This window comes from Podarcis tiliguerta (genome assembly GCF_965153285.1).
Source record: "Podarcis tiliguerta genome assembly, chromosome: 1".
Lineage (NCBI taxonomy): Eukaryota > Metazoa > Chordata > Lepidosauria > Squamata > Lacertidae > Podarcis > Podarcis tiliguerta.
Genome location: NC_139534.1, coordinates 61,106,706 through 61,119,131, shown reverse-complemented (window position 1 = coordinate 61,119,131; position 12,426 = coordinate 61,106,706). Strand labels below are relative to the sequence as shown.

General features: G+C 41.8%; 1 protein-coding gene across 1 annotated transcript in view; it reads right to left on the bottom strand.

Moving 5' to 3' along the window:
• MUC2 (mucin 2, oligomeric mucus/gel-forming) overlaps window positions 1-8,621 on the bottom strand; it is a 62,684-nt gene extending 54,063 nt beyond the window's left edge. Inside the window, exons 1-10 of the mRNA XM_083454662.1 lie at window positions 8,548-8,621; window positions 6,989-7,253; window positions 4,373-4,487; window positions 3,483-3,573; window positions 2,626-2,735; window positions 2,124-2,340; window positions 1,599-1,724; window positions 1,361-1,478; window positions 687-825; window positions 47-157 (exon numbers count right to left, since the gene is read on the bottom strand). Coding sequence (XP_083310788.1) covers window positions 47-157; window positions 687-825; window positions 1,361-1,478; window positions 1,599-1,724; window positions 2,124-2,340; window positions 2,626-2,735; window positions 3,483-3,573; window positions 4,373-4,487; window positions 6,989-7,253; window positions 8,548-8,617 — 1,362 coding nt within the window. The 5' untranslated portion in view covers window positions 8,618-8,621. The remainder of the gene's footprint in view (window positions 1-46; window positions 158-686; window positions 826-1,360; window positions 1,479-1,598; window positions 1,725-2,123; window positions 2,341-2,625; window positions 2,736-3,482; window positions 3,574-4,372; window positions 4,488-6,988; window positions 7,254-8,547) is intronic.
• Window positions 8,622-12,426: the final 3,805 nt, after the last annotated feature.

Below are 12,426 nucleotides of genomic sequence, written 5' to 3'. Positions count from 1 at the left end.
TTGGATGAACTAGCTCAGAGCCATACCACCATTACCCTAAACTTACGTTTTTCTTCTCGTCTATTAACAGAACCACCGTCTTTAGGCATGTCTGCTTGTCAGTAGAACCGCATGGGCCTAGTTCTCCCAAGAGGGCATGTGAGTCATTCTGTATGTTCTGCAATTACAGAAGAATAAATACAATCAAAGTGGTCAACTTTTGCTGCTATGAAATGATTCCTTTCACAGATAGGCTGAAATTACCCATTCAGACAAAAAGTGCAATAAATCATTGACCTTAAGGATGTCACATTCCATGATCCAGGTCACAGGCCTTTCTTTTCCTTTTTCCTTTTTCTTTCAGGGAGAGTATAAGCCCTCCTTCTGGGAAATATTTGACATCTAACCTCAAATTGCCATTCCCCATTCCTTTCCAGTTCCTTTTTTGAATTCCCAATCCCCATTTTAGCCCTATCTTAGATTCAGCTGTATTGCAATACAAAGACACAGGCTTACAGTGGGAAATGATTTTCAGCCAAGGCCGTGACCCAGACAAAAGCAGGTGTGGCCACACAGACATACAAACACACTACATCCAAGGCAGGAGGGCTAGCCCTTTCTCATTCACCTGCACTCTATAGGAAGGTTACCCTACCTCACTGTGGCATAATTCCTTCGACCAGAGTAGAAGAGTCTGGTGCACGTACCTTGCTCAGCACATAGTAGCAGTCACCATGGAAGGTGTACTTCTTTCCATCAAAGGTAGTAATGTGAGACCCTCCCTCCACTGCACATTTACTGGGACAGGGTAAATCCTGGCATATCCATCTACCTGATTGGCAGGTGCTGTGAAGACAGACAAGAAATCAAAAGCGGGATCTGGACATATAGAAATTATACTAGAAGTACCTGCACCACAGCAGTGGAGCCACTACAGCAGGTCAATTTGGAAATGAGTCTATAACACTTTTGGACCTTATAACCTCTTCTTTTTCAAAACATTCCAGATTCAGCAAGCCATAAAGGTGCTGATGATACATTGCAACATGGCAGCAGCAATCCCCTTTTCTCTACCCCAAGAATGTTGTTGTTGTTGTTGTTGCTGCTGCTGCTGCTGAAATATGTTTTAACAATTAGAGATTTAGGCTCATATAACAATATCAGATGGGTACATAATTGGTAATGCTGGGCAATTTTTCACCGGGGCTTGCTAGAACAAGTCGTCTATGTTTTAGCATAAAATGATACGGTGTATTAGATATGAAAGCCTGTGACGGTACAAGGTGTTTGTCCAGAAATTCACATCTCTATAAGAATCCTTTAAGTGACAACTCTGAAATAAAAAGCTATAATTACTCTCAGAGGGCATGGACAGGCTTACCAGCTTTCACAGTCATTGGTGATGTTTTTACCAGGGGAAAATAATTTCCCACGAAGTTTGCAGTAACACTGGCTCGTGGCCACACAGCCTTTCCCAGTGATATCATCATATACTGTGCCTGCAAAACAAAACAAAAAGATGCTCATAGTTCATGACAATCCAAGGCTGCACATCTGAACTTGGGTTTCCCATTTCTAAGCCCATTGTTGTATCCACTAGGCCACACATAAATTGTTACCTTCAGGGCAAAAACAGCCATCCATGTAGTGTTCTTCACATAGTTTGCTGATCCCCATGTGTGAACAGGTGTCCATACAGGGTGAGCCACTTTCCAGGTAGATCATGTTTCCAGGACATGACTTAGCTAAAATAATGAAAGAAATAGCACTGACTATATGCATACATTGACATGAAATTAGGGTTCAATCAAAAGAAAGACAATCCAGGCAGCTAAAACCATAATCCTAATTAGTTTCAGTTGGATTTAAATACACAATTTCCTAAGTCTCTTGTTCTCTGTTCTTCTTGCCTCTCCAGCATGAAAACAATTATTCAGAAACTCTTTCCACCAAAATCAGTGGGAAAGCTTTCCTTGGCTACTATGAGAAAGAGGATTGGAACCCAAGACTGCTGTTTGGAAATTAACCTTAAGGATGGGGACCTTTCAAGACCAATCTGAGTTACGTGAATTTAAAGAGAGATTTCACCCTCCCCTGTTAAACATTCCTGGCTGCATCTTAGATGAACCCAGTTTATCACTTACGACACAGTTGTGATGTCCTCCAGTTCTGAGGATTGCCACCAGCGTGGGAACACTGGCGGGAAAACTCTGAGATGGTGCTGCAAAGGCAGAAGGAGTCCTCTGTTTGCTGGCAAGCACATCTGTCCTGCATGCAGGCTTGGATATACTGTTCCAGATTCAGGCGGGACTGACAATCCGCAAAAGCCGGAGCAGTCAGCAGCTTCTCACACTCCTCACGCTAGAAATAGAGGAAAGTATGGTTTAACAGGCCTCCCAAGCTCAGTTTCAGTTTCCAAAGTGGCCCTACGTAACACAAGGAAGAAGGTCCAGGCTTTTCACAAAAGTCTATGTTTGTACAGGATAATCCATTCTTATTCTCCTTTCCTCTATCTTATGATTCAGAGCAATAACTGGGAGCATCATAAAGTGGTTGCACACCTTAATACACACTTGCTATTTCTCTAACAGAGACGGGTATCTCTATTCCTGGAATGTACCGTATAACACAGTTTTCAAGACTTACATGTTGGTTGCAAGATTCAATAGGTTGTGTCTCATCAGGGTCTTCACATACTGTATTGGGTTTATTAATCTTCTGTAGGTTTCCAAATGTGATTGGATTGTAGCTTAGACCTGTGAGATAGAGTGAGCAGCACGTTCTATTATTTCCATTAACCAGAACAAACAGCATCTTTGTTTTCCTCTCAGTGTCACAACCAGAGCTTAGAGGCATAATTTCACACCAGATGGTACTGTTCACTTACTATAGATTACTTATACCCATTAAAGTTTTAAATTGAACACTTTTTTGCTCATACATTCAAAGATTAATTGAAACACGCTACATTTTGAATGTTTTCTACATTTTAAACCTATGCTTATAGCAGAATTCATGAATTTCTGGGCTTAAATTTGGATTTATAGAAAGGTGTTGTGTTTTCACAATCTGTACAGTGAACTCCATCAATCATTTAAACATTCACATGTTTCCTAGGAGAATATGCTGCTCTTAAGCCACCCTGATCTGACAAACAAACACCAGGTTAAATAGTGTTTTGGACCATCTCCAAATCTGCTTTTGTTAATTTAGGGTGATGTCCAACCAACATCAATCATAGGCAGAGCAGACCTTCTGAAATAAATGAACATGTTACATAATTTCCCTGATTTCAGTGAGTATAACATAGTTGGGTGTCACCCACAGAATTCATTCCACATTTGTGGACCAAGCTTTTAAAAATAGTATGCATTTTAATCTCTCTGTACTTTTCTAACCACCCAGCAAAGAAACCATTGCTTTGTTCTCACCTGTGCATTTAAACTCCTCATATTATGTAACTCATTATAATAATCATTTCTCTATAATGTTGTCCAACTTACCATTGGAGAGAAATTCATTGTAAACCTGCTGGCCATTGTAATCCCCACAAAGACCACAAGTACCGTTGTTAAACTTGGTGTCCAGTTCAATCTAAATTGAAAAAGGAAAACCCGAAGGAACATATCAGCTATTGTAGCAAATAAATATGTAAAGTTGCCTTATGTTGAGTCAGACCATTGGGATACTGAGCCCAGTATGGCTGCTCTGACTGACATTGGTGGTCCAGTGTCTCAAGCATATGATTTTTCCTTTCCTGCCACAGGAGATCCTTTAACCAGAGTTGCCAGGAGTTTGATTTGGGATTTTAAGGTGACAAGCAAGACAACTGCTTTAGAAAAAAAGAGGCCAAAAAGGAAGGGCCGGGTTCAACTAATGAGTTCTGCTACTGGAAGCCAGTGGAAGGACTTCTGCTAGCAGAATAGGGCTTTTGACTCCTCTCCTAGCCCACTCACTGCCATGCCTCCCCAAATCGGCTTGCAGCGGTTGGAGGAAAATCCACAACAGAGCAGGGGGAGAGAAATGGGGAGATCATTCTGTCTAGTAAACTGAAATGCTTGCACCGACAGAACTATCTTCTTAGTGCTACACTGAATTCTTCCTAAAGGATTGTATTCAACTAAGCCCTACTGAAATTAATGAGCCTAAGTTAGTCATGTCCATAAACTTCAATGGGCTTATTCTAAGCAGGACTAGCATTGAATTCCAGAGGAACTGTAGAGCAGCCACCAAGAACGGTTCTCTACTTTCCCTTGCAGTCAAGAGGGTTCTGTTGGGTGCTCTTAATCACAAGACAGGGACATAGGGCAGAAATTGGTCACTTGAGTGAACTGGACCTGTACCATAAAACCTATACCAAAGTATCAAATTAGAAGCTGAAGGCCAAACATACCATCAAAGCAGCTTCTCTGTTCCATATCAAAACTAGGCCCACTCTGGCATAGAGTTTGGTATACATATCATTCTTCTCAATCAGAATACCAGAATGATAGTACGGAGTCCTTGCACTATTGGAAAGAAAGTCATACAGAGTTTTTATTAGATTCCATTGCAAGCAACAGGTCCAGCATTAGATGAGAAAGCACACCTTTGAAGAATTTCTCAGATCTATTTTACAGCCCCTATAACATCCCAGTATGCTCCCCAACTTCCAATCTAAAATGAACACAAATACACAGAAATAAGCAGAATCTTATTCATGGCCTGTTAAAATCTGTGAGGTTTATCTCAGATTCTGCATTCAAGTTTCAGCATTCATCTAAGAAAATGGATGGTCAAATTTTCCTCACCAGTTTAAGAGGGTGCTTATTTTAAATATTTTATTTATTTATTATTTCAATGTTTCCACTGGAAATTTCCTAGTCATCCTGTGCTTTAGATTTTACAGTGTCACTAGTGCTTATTAATACAGGTTCCTAAAGACTCAAGCCTTGGCTGAAGATCTTAGAAACATAGGAAGCTGTCCAAAGTCAGAAAATGAGTCTATCAAGCTCAGTGTTGTTTACCATGACAGGCAGTGGCTCTGTAGGGTTTCAGAAAGGAGTCTCTCTTAGCCCTACCTGCAGGTAATGAAGACTGAATTTGGGACTTTAGCCACTGAGATGCAGGCCTTTCCATTGATGGGTAAATGACAAAGTGTGCAACTGAAGGCCCAGAGTTGCAATGTGACTCCAAGGTAAAAGTTTCCTTATGAGTAAAGGTACTCCTCAAGACAAAGGGCTCTTGGAACAATCTTAACCAACTGTAGGTAGGTTTCCATGTGGCTTGAGATGCCACAAGCTAAGGTTACATCACCCCTTTGCTTGAGACTCCCAGTAGCTAGGAAGTCCCTGTGAATTAGCCTACCTTAAATTATGTTTCTTGTGTTACTGGTCCCTGGACTGTTACCTGCTGATGCTGTCCTTGGATCATGTTTGAAGTCAAATTGGTTCCCTGTGCCTGACCTTGGTTTGTCCTTGACTCTGCTGGCATGACATCTCCTACCATTGTCTGGTGAGCTTATGTGCGGGTGTAGACTTTGTGGATCACAGTCTATACAGGTTGTATGTATCCAGAGTAGGGTGGGACGGGTGTAGCAGTATTATGTAGATGATTCCCTTAATATGGGACGGGGCTTGTGTGCCTCTAAACTCCCTTTACAATGAATGCGATTATGAGGAAATCAATACTTGATAGATTGACCACCTCCACCCCAACACACCTCTTGATTTTAACTGAAGTGCCCTTTAGACTAAGTTCTTGCTACACAAGAGTTATATTTCCAAAGCAGGATATTACTGCATAAGTGGTTTTACTCATTTCAGAGCCTTTGTTGCAGAGTAAAATGTTAGTCAACCTAAGAATAGTGGGACAGGTCACATTACAGGAAAAGGAAAATATTAACATTCACTATGGGAAAGAATATGTTTCCTTAAGCCAATTACCCAACATTTGGCATGGATTTCAAACACAATAATCTGATGTGGAATGTCCTTCTGACTACAAATTACTACTTTAAGAAGAAAAACCATGATCCATCTCAGCTATGATAGGTTTGGAAAAACAACGAAAGTTCACAAAGACCAAACTGAACGAGCCCACCAGCAAGCTAGATGTGTCATTCTCACATGGTGTTCGCATAGCTAGGAGAGCTGCTGTTGTGTCTCTCTGAGCTTCCTCCTTCATCTCCAGCATAAATAGGGATAGGTATATGGTAGTAGTAGCCCATCACTGTAACTGGGCACGTGGTCAGTGTGTACAGTGAGACTTAGGGAAGCCAGGAAACATAACAGTCAATGCCTTGTTCTGGATGTCTTTTTGTTAAAGGAGATCACTGTATGTGAAGTATAACTAAAGAGGTGAAATATGCCAGAGATAGCCATGAAAATAATCAGTTTTTTTAACAATCCTGGATGTCAAGTCTGTGTGCATTATAAAATGAAATTCATAGTATAAGTATTGATTTTCCATTTTTGTACCTTGCTTAAATAATAATTCCTACTGGTGGTTGTCTCCGGCAGTTTGTGCCTTTTCAGTTACATTTCAAAACCAGACTGTAAAATACTGCACATTAGCAGCAGTGCTGGGGAAATTGCTCACAATCTTAATGGTCCCCTGCTCATTTAATAAAATTTGTAGGTAATTATGTCATTGGGAGTTGGAGGCTGAATTCATGGAATGTGCAAAATCTCACTGAAAAACTATCAAAACTAGTTTGGCTTCCCTTGACACTTCTGGAGATGTTGGAGAAATGTCACTTGGTCTTATTAAAAAACAACACCTTTTTTTACTTCCTTGAAATTTCCTCAGATGTTTCACCTGAAAAACTCCAGGCTCACTTCGAAAAGGCAAGATTTCAGTGGCAGTACTCCTTAAGATCTATGCCCTGACTTTCTACACAAGGCATTTCCTCAAGTTTATTTTGAGTGGCGGGAAGTTGTTGCCACAATTTATATTATGAGCTTTTTGTGAAAGAACTGTGGCTAAACACTGGAAGCCTTAGAAGCATAATAATATGGGAAGAACTTACATTTGCCCATCCACCACCACCATCTTGTGAGTGAGGTAGATTGTAACATCCTTAATTGTGATAAGGACATATTGAATGTCAGGGTGCCCTTGCTCATTCAGTTCACGCTGGATATGGACAGAGAACTCCTGGTAAGATTCACGGCAGTCAGACACAAAGTTGTATTCACAGACACCAGGAAACTGGTAGAAATCTCCATCAAAAGTTTTGAAGTGGTTGTTCCCCCAAGTACTGCAGACATAGTGGCCATGGCTAGAAGTTCTTCCTGAAAAATGAGGACAAAGCAACCACTGAGTGCAATCATGGAACAATAAAGCAGAAAAATGACACATAATTAAATAAAAACAAGCCATAAAATCCAAAGAGTTCTGAAGGGAAAGGGGTCAACAACCAGGATTAAACGTTCTACTGCAATGTTGGCTTTTCATTTTTTATAGTTACCGATGCAACATATCAAGCAATATGTACACTTATGCTCTGAGAAAGGCACACACATATTATTGGGCTTGCTGCTACAGCAAGATCTTTGCCATAAAGCTGTGAAACATAGGCACCTCGGGACACAGGTGTAGTGCTGCACACTAATGCAACAATTACATGATTTCTCTGGTTACCGTTTATTTATCCATCAGGATAGCTTAGGTAATGCAAAACAGCCGAAGCACTTCTAGTAAAGGTTCTGCCAGTCACACAGAATCTCCTACTTTTAATTAAAAAATAAAATAAGTTCCTCTACCACATATGCTAGCTGACTTAACTTTATATCCATAAATGATGGGGCCATTTAGCTTCCATTTCCAAATAAAGTTCTACACCATCTGCAGGTCTTTGGTATTTATTCTCTCTGTGCAAAACCTGTGGATTCTTCGAATCCATAAGGATCTGCTGTTGCAAAGCCCAGTTGAGCACCTGAAGCTGGGCCTTGATTGTCTAACTAACAGATGAAAGCAACAGACCTCCTCAGGTGGTGGACTCTCCTTCATTGGAGGCTTTTAAGCAAAGGTTGAGTGGTCATCTGCCATGGATGCTAAGCTGAGTTACCTGCATTGCAGGGCATTGGACCTCAGGGTCCCTTCTACAGTTCTCTGCTGTATGATCTATGAACTATAATGGCAAATCAGTATTATAGTGCTGAAAGAGCTGTCAAGATAAACTAAGGCAAAAATTACTCCAGCCTGTGGTCCTCCACAGATGTGCTGGCTGGAGATGATGGGAGTTCAACCCCAGAACATCTGGAGGATACCAGGCTGGTATAGGCTAGTGTACAACATCTTTCCCCTCCTACCACAAATTCCCTGAGGCAGAATCACCTATGCCTTAACTCTGCCACCAAATTAGTTCACATCATCCAGAATATTATATATTATAAGCAGAGAGCAAAAGCACCCAGTGTTCATCATGCAAAAGTAGTCATACAGACTACTTTTCATATACTCAAAAAGCTTATTGATTAGCCAAGCAATTTAAATATTTTACTTGTTGCACATTGCACCAGCCAGTGAGTGTTCCCCAGGCTTCCCCACTGGACAATCCCACAATATCTCCTTTAAAAGTCTTACCTTTTCTAACTTCAGTTGCATAGCAGATGGCCAGCCATAGTGTCAAAAGGCTGGTAAGCCTTAGCCCCATGGTGGCTAAGAGGGAAGGACAGAGGTCCCTCTATGGCCATCCTTTATATAATGTCCATTGGTGCTATTCATGCTACCATAGGGGAGGAGATGGAAGGTGAGGAGGAGTGGTCAAAATGGGTACAGTGTTTGCTGAGATTAGAAAGTAAACAGAGGTGAAATTTTCATTGTAATTCCTGTAATTTAGCATTCAGGAACATTGAGGAAATAGTATAATATTGATTCAGTTATCATGCAAGTTTCCTTTTTTATTGCCCTTTTGCATTTCTCTGAAAGGGTGTCTGTCTTCCTTCAGTCACACGCAATATCAGTGTGCAGCATCTCCTAGCTCTAGAAAGTACTTGAACAATGTTAAACTAAATGAAATGCAGCCTGTGATTCCCACAACTCTTTTTCCTAATTACCCAGGAACCTAATTAGGAATTACTTAGGAACTAATTGCCCAAGAGAGTATTCAGCAATATTCAGAGTATTCAGCACCTCAGTGGGAACTAAGCTTCTGTCTCAGCAAAATGAAAGGGGCGAAGGAAGGAGGGAGGGAGGAAGAAGCTGCATGTGGTTTCCACCCCTGTGTGAAGAAGGGACTGAATTCTCTCTGGACCCCCCTGAACTTGTGAAAGGGTACAGGATAAGTCTGCAGTTTGGGGAAAATTGAAATAGGGAATGTCCTTCAATGTATGCTTCTCAGTTGTTTAATTTCTCTGCTGGACATTGACTTGTCTGTCCCCTATATGTGAAGACTATCTTAACCTTTCCATGGATGTCATTCAGGTGCCTGGGCCTACTTGAACTAAGTAATCCATGCAAAATGGCTGTTAATATGGTCAAAACTGACATTGCAAGCTCCTATAGGAACTTTTATCATTTGTAAAACCCTGCATCCCACTCTTTAGCTGTCGCATACCAGATGGAAGCATTTGAAGAACTGGTGGTTAACGGTTTGCTCATTGCTACCATCTTTTCTTTCATTAGAATGGCTTTCTTGTAATTTTCTTGGAAACATACTAAACGCTCTATAATAAGGGCTGTCCCTTAGAATCATGGAATTGTAGAGTTGGAAGGGACCACGAGGACCAACTATTTGAACCCCCTGCACTGCAGGAATCTTTCACCCAACATGGGGCTAAATCCCACGACCCTGGGTGGTGGTTAGGCATTGGGTAAACCTTTGTTTAGATGGAGGGGAGGTTGTAGCCTCTGCCTGCACCCTCACTAAGGATATCCTGTTAAAGGGATCCGGGGAGGTGGATTCTGTCCGATGCCTGGACAGAGTTCCTTAGCTACATGTGATGCAATTATAAAGTTGTCCAGTGTCAGAGCTAAGATAGGCCATTCAGGTCTTTATATTCCATCATTGTCAATGGGAAAGAGGTGGTTGTGCCTATCTCTGCAGATGTACAGGTGTGAATTTTACCAAATATTCTGATTTTGAACTTTTTTTAAAAATAACTACCGAATGAAGCTACTGTAGACCCTGGCAATTTCTACTCATTTATTGCAGTTTAACTCTGCTTCATAGGTCCTGATTAAATGTGCTTTGTACTGTATCTGGATACAAGATTGGACATTTCAATTTGATATGAAATACTGTGCAAGCTTCTAATCAAGTAAACTCGACGAGGTGCAAGTACTATTTGTGACTTTCCATCCCTGCTTACTAGAGTTAGGTGTTGTGCCCTGACACTCTGCACTGACTCCCATAGGTGGATCCCGCCTGTGGTCAGATATCTGAAATAAACTCAGAATATGTCATATTCAACATAGCAAGCCTATTCCAATTTAGCCCTGGATTGCTTGAGGTAATAATAATACACTTGAGAGCTTGCCCTCTCCATTGAGGAACCACAATCAATACCACAACTTAGGAGAATTAGCATGCTCAGACCAGAGAGTGCAGACTCAAGGAACATCACCACTCACTTTGAAAATCAAATTCTGCTTACTGGCACTCATTCCTTACATTTTCTCTAAAGGAGAGGGGAAATTATTTCTGGCTAGATTCCAGTTCCCCTGGGTATGACCTAGCAACCTGGAATTGCTTCCCATTGTTGCTGCAGTCTTCAACCAGGGATAGAAGGGAAGGTTCCATGCACTCACCTGCCCTACCCACAGATATTGATCCTAGGAAATTGCTTCCTACTTCCACTGCACTTTCAAGAGCACAGGTGAGCAAACGTAAAACTCAGAACTGGACACACATACACACAAAACCCTTATTTTATCTGATAATTGTGGAAAGGCTATCCTGCTGGGGGCACCGGTTTCCCCAGCTGACGCTGCTGGTTTCCTGTGCTGCCGGGAAAATCCATTCTGTCCACAAGTAGTAAAAGGAGAAGGTTTAGTTTGAAACAAGTAAGGTGTCACTAGCTGCCAGCTAGAGATCAGCACTTTCACACGCCTCTCCATGAGCACATTGCTTAGAAGCTTGCGCAGATTAATGTTCATTTTGCAGACACCCTGTTTTTTTCTTGCCCCTTTTGTCATTAACAATATTGGAAACTTAAGTGGGAAACCTTTGTTACTTAGCAAGCTGAGCTGCAGCAATACATGTTGTTCTAGCTATTGACTTTATGAGGGATTATGGATTGGGTGTTGCAAATAAGAAACTGGATCAGGCATCTGGCCCTCCCAAAGGGTATTTTCATTACTTTTAAAAAATGCACGATGCCATTATGATGCCTAGTTCCAAGGAAAGGATATCACTGAGGGCCGAGGGCCTTCTGGCGGTTCCCTCATTGCGAGAAGCAAAGCTACAGGGAACCAGGCAGAGGGCCTTCTCGGTAGTGGCGCCCGCCCTGTGGAACGCCCTCCCATCAGATGTCAAAGCGATAAATAACTACCTGACATTTAGAAGACATCTTAAGGCAGCCCTGTTCAGGGAAAGTTTTAATCTGTGATATTTTACTGTATTTTTTGTTTCTATGGAACATACAGCATGCTAAATTTATTGAAATTGTGTATATAATTCAGTAACTTTGTATCTGAGTGGGCCAACTTGCCTGTACTTCCAAGGGACAAGTCTCCATGTTGCTCCCATTCATTGATCTTGGTCTCATTCCAGACACCATATGTTAATTGGCCCGCTGGGCCTTAGGTTCAATACCTGAAGCAGATTGTTATCTGTCTACTTTGAAGCAGAATTTTCTACAACTGGAAAGACAAATCTTGTGCTAAGGGTCTTTGAGATGCATGGTTCTGCAGTCAGCTGTGCTACTACTGCTATTACCACTATTTAACAATGTGCTTCGATCAAGTCCAGCCCTACCTTAAGACAAAGGAAGGCAACCGTACCAGGTAGAAGGTTTGGAAAGGATTTCCTAACCATTGTCTTGAGCTAGCTCTGGCTATGTCCCATGCAGACCACAGAGGTTGTATGAGCATATGGGTGCTACAGAGGAGGGCTGACTGTTTTAGGCTGCATCCCTAACTATCCCTGCTGCCTGGCAGGGCTTAATGGAGCAGCATCTGTGGCCCTGATGCGCAAATCAGTGCACCAGCCCAGAGTTGATGCAGCTGTCTGGTCCAGATCAGGTCCAATGCTATGACTCATCCTCCCCTCCCTCCCTGGAATGCCCCATTTCAGGGCTTTTCATAGGCTGTCACTAGTGGGGAATCCTACTGGCAGCGCTTCTGCCCAGCAACTTCTTTTTTGGGCAGAATGTGAAGTTTGGTGCTGGTGGAATAACACTGGTGTCACTCTGCAGACAGAAGCCAGCAGGAAGCTAGAATAGGGATACTTCTGTCCAATCCATCCTTACCTTCAACCTGACACAAAGGGGATTTGGATTGCTCTGTTAAAATTGCTTAAAT